At 30.3% G+C, this 21,835-nt stretch overlaps 3 protein-coding genes across 3 annotated transcripts; 2 read left to right on the top strand and 1 right to left on the bottom strand.

The window, feature by feature from the left end:
* Window positions 1-12,230: 12,230 nt before the first annotated feature.
* Window positions 12,231-17,155, top strand: LOC115706520 (FT-interacting protein 3). Its single transcript, XM_030634191.2, has 2 exons — window positions 12,231-12,602; window positions 13,752-17,155. Exon 2 carries the CDS (start codon window positions 13,792-13,794, stop codon window positions 16,813-16,815), a length of 3,024 nt encoding a protein of 1,007 aa, XP_030490051.2. The 5' UTR covers window positions 12,231-12,602; window positions 13,752-13,791; the 3' UTR covers window positions 16,816-17,155.
* Window positions 17,156-18,211: 1,056 nt separating this feature from the next.
* LOC115706534 (uncharacterized) lies at window positions 18,212-21,770 on the bottom strand. The gene is made up of 2 exons (XM_030634211.2): window positions 21,196-21,770; window positions 18,212-18,695 (listed from the first exon to the last, which is right to left on the bottom strand). Exons 1-2 carry the CDS (start codon window positions 21,756-21,758, stop codon window positions 18,212-18,214), a joined length of 1,047 nt encoding a protein of 348 aa, XP_030490071.2. The 5' UTR covers window positions 21,759-21,770.
* Window positions 18,596-20,774, top strand: LOC133037141 (putative ripening-related protein 1). The gene has a single exon (XM_061113981.1). The coding sequence runs from the start codon at window positions 19,944-19,946 to the stop codon at window positions 20,517-20,519; it is 576 nt and encodes a 191-aa protein (XP_060969964.1). The 5' UTR covers window positions 18,596-19,943; the 3' UTR covers window positions 20,520-20,774.
* Window positions 21,771-21,835: the final 65 nt, after the last annotated feature.

Here is a 21,835-nt window from a genome sequence, read left to right as displayed (position 1 = left end):
AAACAAAAGTGCATGCTGTATATATCGGCTATATATTAAGATACGTACGCAGATACAATATACCAACTTATTATATGTATATATATATATGCTTAAATTAAAATATATCTATTTGCATTTTGCATGTATATACAAAGAGAGAAAATGACATTTCACCAACGTACGATATTTAATATGGACTATAATAATATTTCAATGTACATTATTGTTTTTTCAATGACTAAATGGCACAAGGACGTGTATAGTTGTTGAATACGAAACTACGTATGTAATCTTCATAGCTCATTAAAAAAACAATATATATGTCTTTCCAATTAATTAAATCATGAAATCAATAGTGTTATTGTGAAAAATGTGTCTCCGCGTACCAAACAATGAATTTCATGCATAATTTCATTTTCATGGTTCATGACGTTATAATTAAGTAGTAACTAGTATACGAAGTTTCCTATGGTACTCATGTAATATATAATATAGCTTCAATATATTTTAATTATACTAAGATAATATTAAGTGTAATCCACCTATACAATTAGTTATTATAAAAAATAAAAGAGATATATAAATGTAGTAAAAGTTTAATTTGAATTGTAATATTTTTTTTAAAAAAAAAAATTACGGTAATTAAATTAAAATTATAATTAACCATAGATTATAAAAATAATTTTATTTATTGAATAACATTTACACCAAAAAAAAGATTTAATTATACAACTAAAAAATAAAAACTAAAAATATAACTAATGATCAATACACCTTAATATTAACTTCTAGTATAAAAATATGTATATATTATATATATATATAGGGGAATTCTAGCATGGGGCTGCTTGTTTTGCCCCTATGCTATAGGGAAACAAATTGACCCAATCACAAGCTTAAGAAAGTAGAGTGTAGATAAATTTTATAAAACTAAAATAGGAGATTATTTCATTATTAATTGATATTTTACTGTTTATTGATTTATTTATTTTTTTTTTCTGCTAACTATTTATTTAGATGCTTTATAAGTGATCAGCTTATATTGGGAAAACCAAATAAATATTTAAATATGTTGAATAGCTAAAACACTTTTTAAATAAAATTACAAAAAATTGACTAAAACAAAATCACTTAACTGGTTTTTGTTGTAAATAGCTCTCTGTTTCCCTCACTTAAGACTCAATAATTATATGTAAATCTCTCTATATCTATAACATAAATTACATGTGAATATGAATTTCTGTACATTAGTTTACTATATATGTCAAGATCAAATTCTTATTACTATTCTGTTCTTTCTCTCCTTATCACCATTAAGATTAAGTAATAGTTCTTCGTTTTATAATTTATTAAATCAAGTTTATTTATCGTAATAATAAATATTTTGGACTTGTACTCATATTTAATTGATTGAAAAACAAAAAGAAGCTATTTGACTTTATAACTTAAATTATATTTATATATATATTTACTCTCAAAAGTTTCTCTGATGTAGGCTTACTTGAATGATTTTAGATGCTTTTTAATTGGAACCGTACCAACTGTCTTCGTTTAAACTCAATTTTTTGGGCAGAAAAACTAATATCTAACTAAATTAATTAATTTTTTTTTATAAGTGGCGTCTCAAAAGAGTAACCAAACAACAAGATAAAAACTATTAAAAAAAATAGTTAATAACACTAGAACTACGCATAGCCTAAAAGCAAAACAAATAAAAAACTAGGTGTAAACATAAAAAAATCATCAATAAATTATGAAAAGCCAAAAAATGAGAAGCCAAAAAAAAAATGAGTAGAAAAAATAATTTTTTTAAAAAAATAAATACCAATATAAAAATAATAAATTCTTTCAAAAAAAATATATATAAAAATAATTCAAAGTAATTTTAAAAAAATAATAATAATTGAAAAAAAAAAATTATAAATGTTTTAATTATTAATATTTTTTTTTTATAAAACTAAAATTAAATATTATTATAATATGTTTAAAGTTTTAATTGTATACATCTTACAATATAATAACCATATGATCTAAAATCAATGTTCAAAAAAAGTTTTCTACCGGTAAGAAACTTTTGCTAGGTCCTACCATAATCTTGCCCATATATATTATGCATGGCTTGCATATATATATATATAATTGCATGGTTGTAGCTTTTAAGAAAGCCAAGATTTTATATATATGTTGGGAATTGTTTTTTGTAGCTAGGAGTACTAGGCTATATGCTTGGTAAGAGTAGTGGTTTTAATTTTAGTACATATACAAAATTATAATTCCAATTATATGACCGTGTATATTATAGTTTCTATTCTTCTAGTAATTTTGAATAATTTATGATTCAAAAGAATTATTTTTATGCATGTATATAAAAAAAAAATTCAAAATAATTTATTTTATGTTTTTGACACGTTTATACGTTTTTTTTTCCTTTTTAAAGATGTCATCACGTTTATATGTTACAAATTACAATTTAATTTATTTTATATAACAGCATACAAATGTTTGAAAATTTTTAAAGTGTTGAAAATAATAATAAATTATTTTGAAGTGAGTTTTTAAAATCGTAAATTATATATTTATAATTTTAGAAAAGTTAGTATAAAATTTTAATTAACTATAATATATACTGTTTAAGAGAAATATTAAATATTGGTTTTCATACGTGCTTACATGTCATATTGCTATTGGGATCCTATTTATTTATTTTAATAATAATTATAAAAAATTATTAATTATTTATAAATTATCAACTTATAATAATATATCGTAATTTCTAATAATAATATATTTTTTTTAATCATTAGTTAAGTGATCATATAAAAAGTATTAAAGTCGTGTATTTGTAAGAATCATGAAATAAAATCCTTAACTTTGTAACTCAAAAATGTAATTTAAAAACGCTTCTCTAATAAAAAAAATTGTTCTTCATTATAACCACAATGCTCCTAGGATCCTATACCAATGGCAAAAGACATTAGTGGTATATAGTCAACTGCGTGACCAAAATGTACACACGCTTTCTGTATAGAAAGGCTTTAAAAAATAAATAAAGTATAGTTACATTATAACATAAAAAAAATAGTTGGATATAAAGGTGGGACCAATATATAATTGTTTTTTCTATATGAAATGGATAATGAATATGCCTTGCTAGTTAGAAGCCAAACAAAATTATAAAAGTAAAGTAGGCATCTTCTCTTAACATTCTTGTTATCTTCCCTTTATTCCCATTGGTTAATATCATTATCTCTCTATAAAAAAACACGTGTTTTCAGTTTTCATTCTTTTGGTTCCATATTTTTGCTCTTATAAATAAATAAATAAATAATTGTAGCATTAACATTAACGTATACCTTCAATTATTCAAAAACACATATTCCTTCTATTTTTCTTTATTACCTTCAATTATTCAATAATGCAGTTTGGATTGGAGATGCCTAATTAGAAACTAAATACTTTCTATAAAATGTATGATTATACATATTTTTTAGTTCTCGTAAAAATGTGTTAATAACAAATGTATAATTAGTAACAATATAAAATATATAATTATATTGCTACTAATCATAGAATTACACCTACTCCTTTTAACTTGAATTGAAGATGTATGGTCCAATTTAAAATCATAATACATTGTCAATTTAAGTTAAAAAGCATAAGTATGATTTCTACACATATATTTAAGTAGTATTCGGTAACAATTAAAAATTTAATTCCTGATTAATTAATCAAAATCAATGAACAAATACAAAATTTTGTTAAGAGAAATTGAAAAAAAAAAAAACAAAAAATTCCTCCCGAACATGCCTTTATTTTTTAAAAATGAAAAAAGAAACGAAATATATACATATGGAATTATGAATTATGGGTTATGGTATTAAAAAAAAGGGGTCTTTTTAATATTATACCTAAAATTGATTTTATTTATAAAAATACCTTTAAGAAAATTATTTGCACAAATACCGATTGCCACGTCAGCATAAATACCGAAATATAAAATAATTACCGAAAATTGAAAAAAATAAAAAAATCTCGCTTCCAGAAATTTCAGTGTTTTGCAAATTTTAAAAAAAGCAACCTTTTGGCTGCTTTTGATGTAAATAATATATCAATTAATTACTTTTTATTAGAAAAAAATTAATTCAAGATAATTTTTTTCTCATACACATTTGATTGCTAATTTTGATCAGACAACTTTAAAATTAATATATATAATAATTTTCATATTGTAACTAATTCTATTATGTTTTAGATACTATTTGGTAACTTTATAAGTTTTTTTATTAACATATTAAATTCTTTTTACTAAATAAATTTATTATTAGTATACTATATTTTAACTTTTAAATACAAAATAACAAAAGACTTTAAGTTAAGTTATGATGTTACTTGATATGTTAAAGTTTATTAAATTTTAAATTTTATTACTTTTTGTTACAAAATATAAAAAAGGAATAAAAAAGTTTCTTTTAACACTGATCGTCCTTTTTCGGAGTCACTAAAATGTAAGAGAGATATCTAAATGTTAGAGGAAAAATAAAAAAAAACTAAGAGAAATAATAAATTTAGAGAAAAAGAATAATAAAAAAATAATAATAAATGAAGAAGATTTTTTCAAAAAAACAAATTAATAAATAAATGAAGAAGATAATAATGTCAGAAAAAGAAAAAGTAAACAAAAAGGAAAAAAAAAAGTAAAAAGATAAATATTGGAGGAGACTTATAATTTCTTGTTTAGATTTTAAATTATAGTGTGTTATTTTGTTGTTTAAGGGCTTGTTTGGAACGCCATATTAGGTCGTATTGTATTGTATTGCATTATATTGAATTGTATTTTATGCAATATTTTTATGTAAAACTATATGTGGTATTAACTTTTATGGACACCTAAATATATAATATTTTAGTATAAATTAAAATTTAACATAGTATTATATAAAAATATGATATATAATCCAATTCAATATAATACAATACAATACAATACGACCTAATACGGCGTTCCAAACGACCCTTAAGAAACCTTAGTCTAACTTTTAATTTTAGTCATTTTTTTTTGTAGCAGAAAAAAATATGCTTCTAACATGTCAAAATGATCACTTTAAAAAATAGATTATAATAGTGTAATTTTTGTGTCCAAATAATAAATTGCGTGGCTGAAAAAACTTTTGAAATAAAAAAAAATAAAGAAAGTGAGAATAATAACAATTTGTGTCGTTTATTCACATAATTTTTTTTTTTTAAAAAAAAAAATCTGATTGTATATCAACTAGGAGAGTCAATAAAATGTAAAAGAAAAACATATGGTTAATTTTTAATTTTAGTAGGCGTGTAGCGGTATTTAAAACAATAAAATGGTCTAAGAAAATTTCATAAATAATTTACAATTCACGTTGATACATATAATTATTTTTTTCTAAAACTACTAATTAGATTAAAAAACAAAAAAGAATGTAAAATAAAATAAAAAAAAAGAATAGAATGTAAAAAAAAAAAATATTTGATCAATTATTTTGAAAAAATAAGTTTTTTATTAAAAAAAAAAAAGCTACTGTCTAGAAAAAGAAAAAAAAAAAAAGCTAGCATGTAGGCAGAATTTAGGAGAGATAAGCAATAAATATACATTGGTATACCTATCAAAAAGAAATGCCTAAATTGTGAGTATTAAAATAGGTAAGGGTAAATTCATAAATAATTTAATAATAATAGTTATTGGTGCAAATATTTCTAAAAAAAATGGATAATATCATTTTAAACTATGTATTTGTAAAAATTACTAATTGAATTTTTTGTTTTGTTAAATGACAAAATAAATTTTATATTTTTTAAAATAATAAAAATAGCACTTTAAGCTTAATTTTTAACAATTTATTTTTTAATATAACTAACTTTAAGACAATTTTTAATACGAACCGAAAATATAACTAATTTAATCATAATTTCTTTAGATCGAATTATTATTAATTTTATTTCGATAAAAAATTAATTCAAAATCTTAAAAAAGAGATAATGTAATTAATAATTTATGAAACTGAGGGTGTGGGGCGAATAATTAATGTAAAAAAAGACTTGAGAGGAAATGGGTAATCAGCAATTGGTCAGAGGTTGTTAGTTAGTGGAAGAAAGCGTGAAATGCATGAGAATAAACTAACCAAAAATCACCAGGTCCCACCTTCTAATGGCGCGTGTATCAACGCCACCAGGGTATTTTCTTTTTGGACCTTAAGTGATAGCTTTATTATATTATATTATTTCCACTTCCATGAATTACAATTACAGGTGCCATTTCGTTCTCCATCACCTCACTCTACCACATTTATAGCTCCTCATATTATATACTTTCGATATCTTATATTATAGAGTATAGAAAGAAACATAAAATATAAGCAATCGACTTTGATGGCCTAACTCATTCGTGGGTGCAAATACAAAATATACAATGGTTTCTATTTTTATTACACTCAATTACTCAAACGAACAGTATGTAGAATATTATTATAATATTAGAATTATTAATTATTTTATTTTATTTTATTTTGTTAAAGTCAATATTTAGTTTTGATATTTTAATTATCATCAATATTATTATTTTTTAAAAAATAAACTATTATTTAGTTATTAATTTTATTTAATTTAGTTGTCTAAGTTATATTCAATTTTAATTGTTAAAATATTTTAATAATTAATTGTGATATATAGGTGATTTCTCCCTAAGTTCCTACTCTTTCATTCTATCAAATCACCATCAAAAGAGTTAATAAAAGCTTGAAAGATATTTATCTATCATGTAGGAGGCGCTCTTTTTATATGCCATGTTTAGAAGCGAATATCTTACTTTTCTATAATAAAATGTGAGAATAAAATGAGTAAACAATTTTTTCTTAAAAAATTTACACAAAATACTATTTTTAGTAATTTTTTTATAGTTTATTTTTAAAGTATTTTTATAAAAATAACACGAAAAAAAAACACATAAAATTAATATAAAGAAACAACGAAATAACAAAAGTACAACATAAAAATAATATGAAAATATCAAAAGACTATATATTCTATAAATAAAATTTTAAAAACCGTAAAAAAATATTTAAAATTTTGTACAACTATAATTTTATATTTTTTTTTTGTGTATTTATGAAATAATCACTTTTTTATTCCTCCTTTTATTTTGCAAATCTAAAAATCATATTAGTGGAGATTTGCATAAACAATAACCGGAGGTAGACAATTCATTCAACTTAAGTTTTATAACAATCAATTTATTCCGCATTAGAATTGTTCATTAGGTGATGAGATTATAATTAATTTTCCTATTTCCTATGAAATTATAATATAAAAAAAAAGTAGCTTTTATGCATATCAAATATTAAATTTAAATGTTTTTTTTCTAAGTATAAAAGTTTTGGTTTTGAATCATTAACAGTAGGGATGTTCATTGGATCACATCTAATGGATTTGGACTTATCCGATCCAATCCAATTATTTATTGGATATTGGATTTTTCCATCCGATCCAATCCAATTGAATTGAGTCATCCGATCCGATCCGATCCAATGGATGTATTGGATTGGATCGGTTCCATCCATTGGATGCTTTAACTGGTTTTTTATTAGATTGGATTGGATCCATACAATGAATCCCATGGATGAATCCAATCCATTTTAACCACTATTTAGGCTAATTTCATTAAAAAAAAATATATTTGAAAAAACATAATTTAAAACCTAATAAATAATAAAATAATATATAAAATATTAAATAAAATAATTAAATATATAAAATTATAAATATTAAATATGATTGGATGGACATTGGATGATATTGGATTGGATTGGATCGGTTATCCATTGGATTGGATGTCTCATCCAATATCCGATCCGATCCAATTAGATTTTTAAAATTTGCATCCGATCCGATCCAATTATGATTGGATATCCGATTCTATTAGATCGGTCGATTGGAATTAGATTGGATGACTTTCTGCACACCCCTTAACAGGTAGATAATATTACAATTGAGTTAAGCCAAGTAATAGATTTTCAAAATATTGTAATTTGTATTTTTTTTTTTATTATCCATACAAAGAACCCTATTCAATTGCTCAATAAAGAAAAACGTTTCAAAGTACTTACTAGATACTTAATTCACAAAGATAACTAATTAAGAAAAAAAAAAAGATGAATTTCGGCAAAATTTTCTTATGTTTTAATTTTTATATACTTAATCCTTTTAATTATTTTTTTTTTTGTGCAAAATCCCTTTAAGTTTACTTTTCTTTACAAATTTAAGGTATGTCAGTTACATATTACCGTTAAATACTAACTGGATTACTACTATATCGACTTCGAAGTTTTACTGTTACATATACACAATACAGTAATCATTCAATTGATATTTGATGGCAATATTTAACTAGCATGTCAAATTTATAAAGAAAAATAAACTTATAAGGGAGTTTTGCCACACAAAAAATAAAGGGGTTAAGTGTATAAAAATTAAAACATAAAGAGATTTCGCTACAAATTGCTTAAAAAAATTATAGGATTATTATTTTCCTTAAATTCATTTTCTATCGTAAAAATTGTGCTAATTACAATCTAATATTATAACATTTTTTTTACTATCTACGTTTTACGATATTAAACCTGTAAATTTATAAAAATTTCAAAATAATTTACAGTATCATTAACAAATATTTTGATACTCTAATTTGTATGCATGTAAAAATATTTTAAACTTGTTTTTGATATAATAAATCATTTAAATTTTTTTAAAAAATTAATAAAAATAATATTATAACAAATATCGGCATAAAAAAATATTTTACACATATTTTTATTATAAATAATTGTAATTATAGCATTCCTCTCGTACACATGAAAACGTCTATCTTTATCAATTCTTTAATTAATAAACATTATTACACCTGATGTGGCCTGTTATTACACCTGTAAACTAAAACCTTTTGTAATATAATTGTGAAGCACTATGAAGCAAGGGATGGAAATTTGACTCGGGATGACCGGATACTCATAGGTAGCCACTCCGAATGGGCGGGAATACCCGTTTATTGGATTATGGAGCAGGGTACGGACAATTTTATTTACCCAAAGTACGTTTAAGGCAAAAACACAAGTGCTACTACCAATTCTATATTCAATATCAAAATAAAAATATCTATATTCTAAATATTTATTCCTATTATGTATTAAAGTTATTGACTACAAAATTATTGATTTATTTTTTATTACTATTATAATAGATACCTTTTAATAATATAGTGTTCTACCTATCAATTTTAATTTCTAATATCTTCTTTAACTTATTATTATTTACAAACTTAGCATCAATATATGGGGTATATGTATCAATATATATGGTATAGTAGTCATATATATGCATAGCTTAGCCTTCCACATTTCTCCTCACAAAAAGATAATAACAAATTAAATAGTGTATGTTATTTTAAATTCAAAAACTCTTTTATTTACATTTTGAATTACATAATGTTATTTTATTATTTTTTTAATTTTTATGAGTATTCAATGAATCCCTATATCCAATGGGGATTCCTTTACCCTAAATTTGTTGGGAATTAAGCGAGGCGGGGATAGGGCATAGAATTTTTCACTCTATCACATTTTTTATATCTTTTTTTTATATATTGTTTTGTCGTAAAATTAAAAAAATTTAATTATATTTTTTATTTAATTATTTTAATTATTTATTAGTTATTAGAGTTGTAAAATTATTAAATTTTTAACGTTATTAAATTATATGAAGTAGCTTGATTTATGATTTACTGCTCGCATCGATTGCATTTGACAAGATAAATTTTCTTATTTTTCTATTTATCAATATGGTTTATTAATTTATAGTGAAATATTTTGTAAAATTTTTATAACATTTTTATTATTATGATTATTATTTTTTATTTTTATTTTTTTCCTCACTAATGTATAGTTTGTTTATTTACCGTTAAAATATTTTCTATCTTCGAGAGAGTCCTTCTTCACAAGCACAAGATTCTCACTGTCATGCAACTAAGAAGTTCCCCTCCCGCCCAAAGTTGTTCACTATTGGGTCTTTTTATTTCTTTTGTAGGGAGTGATCCTGAAGTTGTAGTGACTTCAACCCATTCTTATTTTGAGGGTGTCTCCAGGTGTAGATGTTTATTAAACCTATTAGATCATTGTTATTTATTTTTTTCGAGTGTATGTCTATAACATGTAATGTAAAATGATAATACCACAACACATGGTGAGTTTATGCACTACAGATAAAAAATGAAGTTTCTTGGTTGGAAAAAATTTCCCTCTTATTTAATAACTAATGTATTGTTTGAGTTTTAATATTAAAAAAATTAATTATTTAATATGTATATTAAACAATAACATAACATTATCTTAATAATTGTTTGAGATGTTATTATTGGAACATTTTAGAATAAAAAATGCTAAAAAATAATATAAAAGATAGATAAATAAAAAATTATATTTTTAAATAATGTAAAAGTTGTTGACACTCTTAAAAAATATCACTATTAAAGATGCGAGAGCGGAACAGACTTAATTTTCTTGCTTAAAAAAATGGCTCTAGTTTTAAAGATATTTAAAGATATAGTAAGAGGGAGGACCGGTCCTAAGGTATTAGGCGAAATTAAATTTTGGGGCCACTATATATATAGTTTAACTATTATGAAAATAATAGTTTTAGTGCTTAATGTAATGGTAAAATTTAAAAACTTTACCATTGAATATTTTTTAAAAAATTAAAAAGTAGATGTTGGGAATTGATCCCAAGATCTCTTACACTATGTTTGGTAGGAGGGGGAGATGGGTCAATGGAGAGGGGTGCAGTGAGAGTGATGGAAGGAGAGACTAAATCACTTGTTTGGCAAGAGGGATAGAAGGAGGAAGAGGAGAGATAGAGGGAGACATTCTCCCTCCAAATCTTTAAAATTTAATCTCTCCAAATTTGGAAGGATTGTAGAAAAAGATAAAATATATTTTGCAAAATTCAATAACCACCTTTAAAAAATAATAAAATTTTATTTTTAAAATGACAATTTTGTAATTTTATTATTCAATTTTTTATCCATCTTTCCCACCTCATACGTAATACCAAACAATACAAAGGAGATTAACAATCCTCTCCATCACTCTTATTCCCCATCCTCTCTAATCTCTCCATCCATCCTACTCTCTCTCCCTCCCACCAAACATAGCCTTAATTTAAAGTAAGACCTTTTACCACTACACCAAACAATTTTTATTATATTTTTTTCTTATTTAATTTTTTATCTATATATTAATATTTTTCTTTTCACAATTTTGAGGCCGTGAACGTTCGGAGGCGTGAGAAGTACGCCTAACCCGTCTACCCTCGGGGAGGCCGACCCTGTAAGAGGTGACAATAATAAAAAAAAAACTAAATTCAAAAACTATCTTTTCTTATGTTTTATTTACCGAAAAAAAAAATCAAAAACAATTTTTTCTTATAAATTGCAACATAATAAATATCAGATTTCAGAAATTGCAACATAATAAATTTTCGGGAAATTCTACAATGCACTCTCTTAAAATGGATACATTGATGTACCCTTGTCTGTTTTAGCACCCGAAATAATTTTTTTGTCAAATTTTTTCTCATGGTTATGTATGTTATAGTTATTTAAGACATCCTGCAAAATTTTAAAAATTTTGGAAAAGTTTAACATGCCGAAAACTACGTTCAAACAGTGTGTTGCACGCGTGACTATTTTATTTTATACGCGTGTAAAATAGACTGTTTGAACTTTGTTTTCTATATTGTAAATTATTCAGAATTCCTTAAAATTTTATAGGTTATCTTAAATAGTTATAAGGTACATGAATATGAAAAAAAATTAGACTAAAAAATTCTTCTGGATGCCGAAAAAAGTCAAGGGTGTATCAATGCATCCCTTTTAAAGGGGTGCATTGTAGAATCACCCTAAATTTTCTATCTCTATCTATATGTTTCAGTAGAAATAAATATTAGACTGCAGTTAGGTAGAAAATCATGATTTCATCAGAAAAGACATAATTGATTTTCTAAGTGTGTCTTCAGAACGAAGCAAAAGAAGTAAATGGTTTTTTTTGTGCTTTGGAAATGAAAACAAAAAAAAAACGAGGGAATAAAGAAAATAATAATAACATAATAAAAATGGATTGACACGTGTCATTTAGCTATTATAGCGCGTAGTTTAAAGCCCGTTATTTCTTTGCACCATACTCTGTTTTGTTTTGAATGTTAAAACTGAAACGTATTGAGTATGACTGACTACTCAAAGAGGAGGTTCTGTTCTATAAAACATTCTTGAACTAAACAACAAAACTAACCCAATCAAATACTCATATTTATGGGAGAAGGAGAAAGAGTGGACCAAAGACCTTTTCTGAGTTTTCTCTTCTGCTTACTATTCCTCGGTTTCGAAGACTCTTTACTTTTGTCTCTCTTTCTGGGTACTAACCATCTCAATTAACTTCATATTCTTGTTATTAGGTGAAATTTCCCCCCTTCAATAATATTTATTATCTCCCTCTCAGTCTCTTTCGAAAGGTTTTTCTCCATACAAGTCTCAGCTCTCTCAAAACCAGGTGCGTTTCATTTTCCTTTGAATAGTACCTAGCTATTCACCTTTTTTTTTCACAGGGTAGGTGGTTTGGGTTTTCTCTGTTTTATTGATGTTTTTTTTTTCCGGATTGTTTGTTTGTTTTTTTTTCATAGGGATAAGAATTCCTGAAAGGTACAAGCTTTTTTTTTTTTCCGCCCTTTTCTATGAACGAATGAAAAATTAAATTTTGAAATCAAGTGGTTACTTGGTATCTACAAGTTTTGGTCTTTTATTCAATTTTTTATTTTGGATGATAGAATTTTTGGTGTGTGTCTCTTGCTTTTTTCTTTTCCTCCTGGATGATCAGTTTTTGCTAGAGCCCTGATTTCATTTTTATGTTTAGTGTTTTCTGGAATTTGACCCTAAATTGTTTGCTTTGGTGCTTTAAGACTAAGACGAAAATAAAAATGAAATGTTTTTTTTTTTTAAGAAAATAAAATAAAATTATAGAAATATTTAATAAAGGATTCTGAATGTTCTTGCTTCTGATTTTGGGTCAGAGAGAAGCGGATTTAGTTGTTTGATACTAATCTTTAGAATCTCAAAAAGTCAAGGGCTTTTACCTGATTTCCCCTTCTTTTCTAAGATACTGTATTTTTTTTTTTGGATTCTAATCATATAGCTTCAAATTCAAGCTAAAACATTCCAACTTTTCATCAGAATCTGCTTTTCTTTTCTTTTTCCCCCCGGATCGAAAGGTTTATAGATTCCTGTCCTTTATTTTATCATATATATTTTTTTTCTTTTTGATGAATTAAAATTATTATGGATTGGATTTTGATTGTATTTTATTACTGGAGTAAAATGCAGACAAAAACTTTGTGTTAGTATTGGGCTTCTGTCTAAAGGTCTCTAATGACCAAAAAGAGAGGGGTGGGGGGAACGAATAATAATAGTTTTGCAAAATCTAACAAGTACCCAGATATTAAAATAATAGCAATTGAGCTTAATATAACTGTAGATTGCATGAGTGTCTATTTTCTTTTATTTAGTAAGTAGATTCTACAATATTCATTCTTGTTAAGTAATGACTGAAGTAAGTTATCTCTTGAAACTAGCTCTTACTAGGCTGTATATTTGAAGTGGCGACTTGTTTTTGTTCTTATGACCTTTTTTGTTTCCTCTGTTTCAGGTTGCTTCTATTTTGTAACTTCAAAGATAATTAAGTTACAATGAGTAACCTCAAGTTAGGGGTTGAGGTTGTGGGGGCTCATGATCTCATGCCTAAAGATGGTCAAGGTGCATCGAATGCTTTTGTTGAGCTCCATTTTGATCACCAGAGATTTCGAACAACAGTAAAAGAAAAAGACTTGAACCCAGTTTGGAACGAGACTTTCTATTTCAACATTACTGATCCAAGCAATTTACATAATCACACTCTTGAGGCCTTTGTCTACAGCCTCAACAAGAACAACAACGCGAAATCCTTCCTTGGGAAAGTCTGCCTCACGTCGACCTCATTTGTTCCTTATGCTGATTCGCTTGTTCTGCACTACCCTCTTGATAAACGACACTTATTGTCTCGTGTGAAGGGAGAGATTGGTCTGAAAGTGTTTGTGATAGATGATCCAAGTATAAGGTCATCAAATCCTCTTCCTGCCATGGACAACCCTGTAAAGGCCGAGCCAAAACAGCCAAAAGTTGCAAATTTTGTCTCGAATTTATTCTCAAATGAGAAATCCGACTCGAGACACACATTTCATCATCTTCCGAAAGAAAGTCCAGCTGAACAGAAGAGTGTTGCTCCTGCTCCAGTTGTAGTTCAGCCTGCACAGAATTATGGGTTGTATGAGATGAAATCAGAACCTCAGGCTCCCAAAGTTGTTAAGATGTTTACAGGTGCCCCGGCTCAGCCAGCTGATTACACCATAAGGGAGACAAGTCCTTTTTTGGGTGGTGGACGAGTTGTGGGAGGCCGAGTTATCCCTGGAAACAACAGACCTACGAGCACCTATGATCTCGTGGAGAAGATGCAGTACTTGTTCGTAAGAGTTGTTAAAGCTCGTGATCTTCCTTCAATGGATTTAACAGGCAGTCTTGATCCTTATGTCGAGGTGAAAATTGGGAACTTCAGGGGAAAGACAAAGCATTTTGAGAAGAAGTCAAGTCCTGAATGGAATGAGGTTTTTGCATTTGCCAGGGATAATCTTCAGTCCTCTGTTCTTGAAGTAGTTGTGAAAGACAAGGATCTTGTTATGGATGACTTGGTTGGGACGGTCAGGTTTGATCTACACGAGGTTCCAACTAGAGTTCCACCAGATAGTCCTTTGGCTCCTGAATGGTACAGGCTTGTGGACAAGGATGGGGACAAGAAGAAGGGGGAGCTTATGCTTGCAGTTTGGTACGGAACACAAGCTGATGAGGCTTTTCCAGATGCTTGGCATTCAGATGCGATCGGTCCAACAGATAATGCTCCGTCGGCATTGGCACACATCCGATCAAAAGTTTACCATTCTCCGAGGCTGTGGTACGTCCGTGTCAATGTGATTGAGGCGCAGGATTTGGTTACTTCTGATAAGTCGCGAATCCCTGATTGTTATGTGAAAATTCAGCTTGGCAATCAGATTCAGAGGACTAAACCAGTTCAGGCTCGGGGTATGAATCCAATGTGGAACGATGATTTGTTGTTCGTTGCTGCTGAGCCATTTGAAGAACCATTGGTTATCACGGTTGAAGACCGAACTGGGCCCAGCAAAGATGAGACACTTGGGAGAGCCGTTATTCAGTTGCACACCGTAGAGAAGCGAGCTGATGATCGGAACATTCGTGACAAGTGGCTACCTCTTGAAAAATCTATGTCTGCTGCCATGGAAGGCGAAAACAAGAGTGAAAGCAAGAAGGAGAAATTCTCTAGCAGGGTTCGAGTTCGGGTTTGTCTTGATGGAGGGTACCATGTTCTTGACGAGTCCACTCACTACAGCAGTGATCTTCGTCCCACGGCAAAGCAGCTATGGAAATCCTCCATTGGTGTTCTTGAACTCGGTATCCTTGGAGCTGATGGACTTCATCCGATGAAGACAAGGGACAGTAGAGGCACATCAGACACCTACTGCGTTGCCAAGTATGGCCACAAATGGATTCGAACTCGAACTATAATCAACAGCTTGAACCCAAAATACAATGAGCAGTACACTTGGGAGGTTTATGACCCTGCAACGGTTCTTACCATTGGAGTTTTCGACAATGCTCAAATCGGTGGCACTGATGGTAACAGAGACATGAAAATTGGCAAGGTTAGGATTCGAATGTCAACTCTGCAGACAGGCCGAGTTTACACACACTCTTACCCCTTACTTGTTCTTCATCCTTCTGGGGTTAAAAAAATGGGGGAACTTCACTTGGCCATAAGATTTTCCTGCACTTCGTTGACAAACATGATGTTCAAGTACACTAAACCCCTTTTGCCCAAAATGCACTACATTAGGCCACTAACCGTGATTCAACAAGAGTCGCTGCGTCACCAGGCTGTCAACATAGTGGCTGCAAGGTTGAGCAGAGCTGAGCCTCCTCTGCGTCGGGAGGTTGTTGAGTACATGTCCGACGCTGATTCCCATCTATGGAGCATGAGGCGCAGCAAGGCTAACTTTTTCAGGTTAATGACTGTCTTTTCGGGCTTATTCTCCGTAGGAAAATGGTTTGGAGAAGTCTGCAGATGGAAAAACCCAGTTACAACAGTACTAGTACACGCTTTATTCATCATGCTGGTTTGTTTTCCCGAACTCATACTTCCAACTGTTTTCCTCTACATGTTCTTAATCGGGTTATGGAACTTTCGGTATCGACCGAGTAACCCTCCCCACATGAACACAAGGCTCTCACACGCAGATGCTGTGAATCCCGATGAGCTAGATGAAGAATTCGACACTTTTCCAACGTCCCGGGCCACTGATATTGTCCGGATGAGGTACGACCGTTTGAGGAGCGTGGCTGGCAGGATTCAAACTGTGGTGGGCGACATTGCCACACAAGGGGAGCGCTTGCAGGCGTTGCTCAGCTGGAGGGACTCTCGGGCCACAACTATTTTCATAATGTTCTGTCTTGTTGCTGCCATTGTTTTGTACGTGACTCCTTTTCAAATTCTGGCCCTTCTTGCCGGGTTTTATGTCATGAGACACCCAAGGTTCAGGAGAAAGACACCGTCGATGCCCCTTAACTTCTTCCGACGGCTTCCAGCAAGGACAGATAGCATGCTGTAGAAGGTTGGTTGGACGTGAAACTGCTCTATATTGTATATGTCCTAGTCTTGCTAGCCAGTGTTTTTGAACCTTGTGTTTTCTGGGTTATTGTTTGGGAATGGAATGTGCAAAATCTTTGTAGCAACCAATATTATTATTGGGGTTTATATAAGCTATAACTGTGTATCTAGAAGGCCTGCTGGTCTCCGGTGAACTTGTGTTTAGATTATCTTGTTTTGTATTAGTTGTTTATGTTCCTTTTTAGCTGTTAAAAATGGGCAGGTTTTATTGGTTAATTATGTAAATCTTTATCTTCAGCAGCAATGAAGATCAAAAGTAGAAGAATCTTTTCACCTCTCAATTCTTTAGAGCTATCATACTTCATACATATTAATTTGTCATTTTAAAAGATAAATCTAATTTTGCCTCTAATTTATATTTGTCAATGAATTTTTCAATGGAAGTTTTTCTAGCAGCAGATGTAGACTGACCAAGCCTAAGGCCAATAGCTCCAGATTGGATCATATTGACCACACCCAAACTTGGACAAACCTATAAACCGTTCAGTAGCTAGAAGAACAACAAACTATGACTACTTTTGGTTAGTTCTGTAGCTTTCGATTCCAGTTTTCTCAATTGGATGTCTGTCTTTATTTTAGGGAAACTTTACTCATGTTATTCAATAATTTGTGGAAAGTTAATTATGTTCCATTGAGGGATAATTGTATAAAGATTAGACTCCAACTGTTAGTTTAATGTATGTTTATTTTTCTAGAACTACATAATCTATTATATGAAACCTTTAATGTATCATGTATGTCAATCTTTCTAGAACTACATAATCTATTATATGAAACCTTTCAGCTATGTGAATGAAACAAATGCAAACATAATTCTATCTTCCAAATCCATCAGTATTTTTTTATAAATTCATCTAGCCTTTTTCTTTTCTTTTGCTCTAAGGCAGCATTTAGCTTGAAGGCAACATTTTCTTTTTCTTTCTGGAAATGGGCTGTCATTTTGTGGTTTCTTCCGATTTTTGCCATCTTGGATCACAATTTTACTACTAGGTTCTTTACTTATCAGATAATTATGTATTGTGACAAAGGATTTATTTGGCTCGCAACTATTAATTCTAGGTCTAGGTGGGTTCAGATTCAGTTCAGGGGGCTGTGTTCCTAGTGAACTGACTCAAAGTTAATGTGTTTCGGCTAAGTGTTAATGACTGATCTAGAGAAGCTTTTCAGAATATGTATCTTTTCATTAAACAACATGAAGGAACAACTACTTACTGCCAATGAAAAGGAGTATATTATAAGAAAATAAAACAGAACCATAATAAAAATGCAACAACCTCAATCACAATGCAGTGCAAATTTACAAGATATAACATAATATGTATGGAGATAAAGGGAAATCAAGCTTGAGACCAGTAAATATCCAATTCGCCCCAGTCACCTTTGGAGACTCCTAATGCCTTCCAAACAGCTTTAGAAGCATCAACGATGTTATTAGGACAAGGAGGCTGATAATCATGATCAGCATCACACCCTGCTGTTGAATCACACTCATCCACAACCATTGCACTCACACTTCTCCCATTACCATATATGGTTATGTTCTGAAGACATCTCTGCATATTGTTGAACCAGCCCGTGGACAATGCCACCACCGGAGTGTCGTCTGAGTGGTAATTGTTGTCGCATTCTGAGGGCCCTCCGCCATCTCCACCCTTCTCAAAGCTGTTGATTGTCAAAACTGCCTTGGTTTTGCCTGACACTCTTGGTGAGCACTCGTAGGTAGTATAAGATTTGCCTTGCTTGCAGCAATCAGAGTCATTTTCTTGGTTGCATTGTCCTGGAGGAGGCTTTTTCCCTCTTATTTTCCCACTGGGATTGCAAGTTTTAGCCTCTGTGGTCAACCACTGGGTGACCACAAGAAGGAAAATGAGAAAAAGGGTCTTGGAGCAAAATTGGTTCTTCATCCTTTTGTATTTTTTTTTTTGTTTTTAGATACCTTCTTTCTTTGGTTAGATTTGTGAAAGTTGATTTCGAGGTTGGCTCTATATATAGAGACCAAGTAGTAAGTACAAGAAGTGATAAATGTTCTTTTTGTGTGCTTCTAAAAATAAGATATTTTTGCAGTCTTTATTTCAAATAAGTGGGTTATTCAAATAAACTAATACTAAATAAATTAAATAGAGAAACGGGGCTTTTAGCTGTACCACCATGTTTAAGCCATATTAATTCTCCTATATGATTCAGAATCTACGTGGCGTCCTGGCAAATTTAGAACCACAAAATGTCAAAACAGAGTACCTGAAAAAGAAGCATATTTTATCACGAATTTTATACAAATGGCCTCACAAAGGTACGCGAAGAGGCCTTTATTGTGAAACAAACAATAGAGTATTATGCTATTATTAGCATTATTATTATTATCTTTTTTTTTCCATATATACTGAGGGAATCAGATTGTTTTTATTTTTTTCTTCTGAGAAAGGGAATCAGATTGTTGATGTGTACAATTAGAATAATATATATTAGACTTGAGAAAACTTTTCACGCAAGTGATTTTGGAATCTTGCTGCCTAGAAAAATAAAACAAATAAAAAGAGTTTGGCATCTTGCTGTACTTACTACAGCAACAGTGTATTGAAAGAGAATATACATAAAATACTGCTATTTTGTCCCAGCATCCAAGTCAAGTCATCACCTCTAAGTTAGAAACTTTGTCTTGGTAGATTATAATTAAGCAAATGTTTTCCCCTAGAACCGTCCAATGATAACAACCCCTCTCTCATGAAGATTATCCTATTTTATATGTGAAACACTAGGAGTAGATCGATTTGACTCTTATTCCAGTAATATTTTAACTGTTCTTATAATCAGATGGATTCGGGAATAAATTTCAAAAACCTTAATGTGCATGGTTTAATCAGTACGTACCGTCATGTTGATAGTGATCTGCTGTGAAATTCCAAAACAATATATTATTAATATATGTATTGATCTCTCTGATGTAGCGGAGCACTAACTAATAAATATAAGTACTACTAAATCTCATGCAAAGCAAAACTCATTCATTATACATATAACATATACGCAAATTTAAGTTATTAATAAGAGAGAATATCAATCAATATCAATATGTCTAATAATAATCACCGTATTTTTCTCTTGGGACTAATAATTCTCTTTCTAACATTAGTATTAATAAATTGTGACGAGGGTGCAGCCTCAAAATGCCGCCCGAGCGGTAGAATCAAGGGAAAGAAGCTACCACCGGGCGAATGCATGGAGGACGACCTGTGCTGCGTGGAGGGCAGAATGTACAAAGTCTACGAATGCTCCCCCTCCGTAACTGCACACACCAAGGCCTATATGACAATCAACAGCTTCGAGGGTGGCGGGGACGGTGGCGCCCCAGCCAAGTGTGACAACCGCTACTACTCGGATGACACGCCCGTGGTGGCACTGTCGACGGGGTGGTACGAAGGTGGAAGCAGGTGCCTCAAGAACGTGACCATCAGAGCCCCGAGTGGGCGTAGTGTGGAGGCGATGGTGGTGGACGAGTGTGACTCCTCTGTGGGGTGTGGCAAAGATGAGGACTACCAACCTCCATGCGCCAACAACGTTGTTGATGCCTCCAAGGCTGTTTGGAAAGCTCTTGGTGTTCCTCCTCGGGACTGGGGTGACTTGGATATTACCTGGTCTGATGCCTAATTCATAACTAGTTCGCTCATCATCACTTTCCTTCTTCTATATAGTACATTAATATCAATATTGAATTTTCTTATTCTTATCCGTTGTGGAAGTCCTTGGCTAAGTTAATCATGTTCTTATATGATTTTGTATGATTGTAGTGTGCATCTAAATCTGTAATATATTTCTTAGTGTTCTGATCTGTTGTTAAAGTAGCTAGTCCTAACTCCTATGAGAACACTATGGCTAATTGGTGAAATAATAAAATTAACTGTTCTTAGATACATACATACATAATAAATATGTAGGATGTTCAAACATAGAGATATAACTCGTTAAAATTTCAAAGGCAGATAATGAGTAAGGACGTACTGACCGCGCGCTTGTATGTTTAACATTTCTTAATTAATAACAAATTAAAGATATGTACTCTAAAGACCCATCCATCAAAGTTCAATAAGTTCAGAAGATTAATATAGAAAAAGGGGGAAGAATATAGCTTTATTTGTAATAATATTAGAAATACACACATGGATACAAATTAATCAATAACATGATTCATTAAAGGTTAGGAGAATAATGACCCCGTCTAATAACAATTATGAGATTAACTATTCAACCTTTCTGCATGCATTCCCATTTTGCTTATTTAATAACAATAATTATTAGCATACATATATAGAAAAAGGAGAATCAATCTTCAGACCAGAAGATATCAAGCTCACCCCGTTTATGTTTGGGGACTCCTAATGCCTTCCAAACGGCTTTAGAAGCATCAACAATGTTATGAGGACATGGGGGCTGATAATCATGAATCTCATCACACCCTACTGTTGAATCACACTCATCCACAACCATTGCACTCACACTTCTCCCATTACCATGTATGGTTATGTTCTGTAAACACCTGTGCCCTTTATTGAACCATCCTGTGGATAAGGCCACCACCGGAATGTTGTCCGAGTGAAACTTGTTGTCACATGCTGATTTCCCGCCGCCATCACCACCCTTCTGGAAGCTGTTAATTGTCAGAACTGCCTTGGTGTGGCGAGACACCCTTGGTGAGCACTCGTAGGTAGTATAGAACTGGCCCTTTTTGCAGCATTCTGATTGATTTTCAGGGTTGCATTTTCCTGGAGGTGGCTTTTTGCCTCTTAGTTTCCCACTGGGATTGCATCTTTTAGCTTCATTAATGCTTAATAAGTTGGTTGCAATAAGGACTAGTAGAACACAGAGAGCTGTTGTAGAAGTATAGCTCATTATATTTTCTTTTCTCTTCTGCAAATTGATTTAGTGGTTTAGCTGGGTTGGGTATTCATATATAGATCATGCGCTTA

This window comes from Cannabis sativa, chromosome 1 (genome assembly GCF_029168945.1).
Source record: "Cannabis sativa cultivar Pink pepper isolate KNU-18-1 chromosome 1, ASM2916894v1, whole genome shotgun sequence".
In the NCBI taxonomy this organism is placed as follows: domain Eukaryota; kingdom Viridiplantae; phylum Streptophyta; class Magnoliopsida; order Rosales; family Cannabaceae; genus Cannabis; species Cannabis sativa.
The sequence above is the reverse complement of the archived record's forward strand: the minus strand, read 5'-3'. Positions and strand labels throughout refer to the sequence as shown.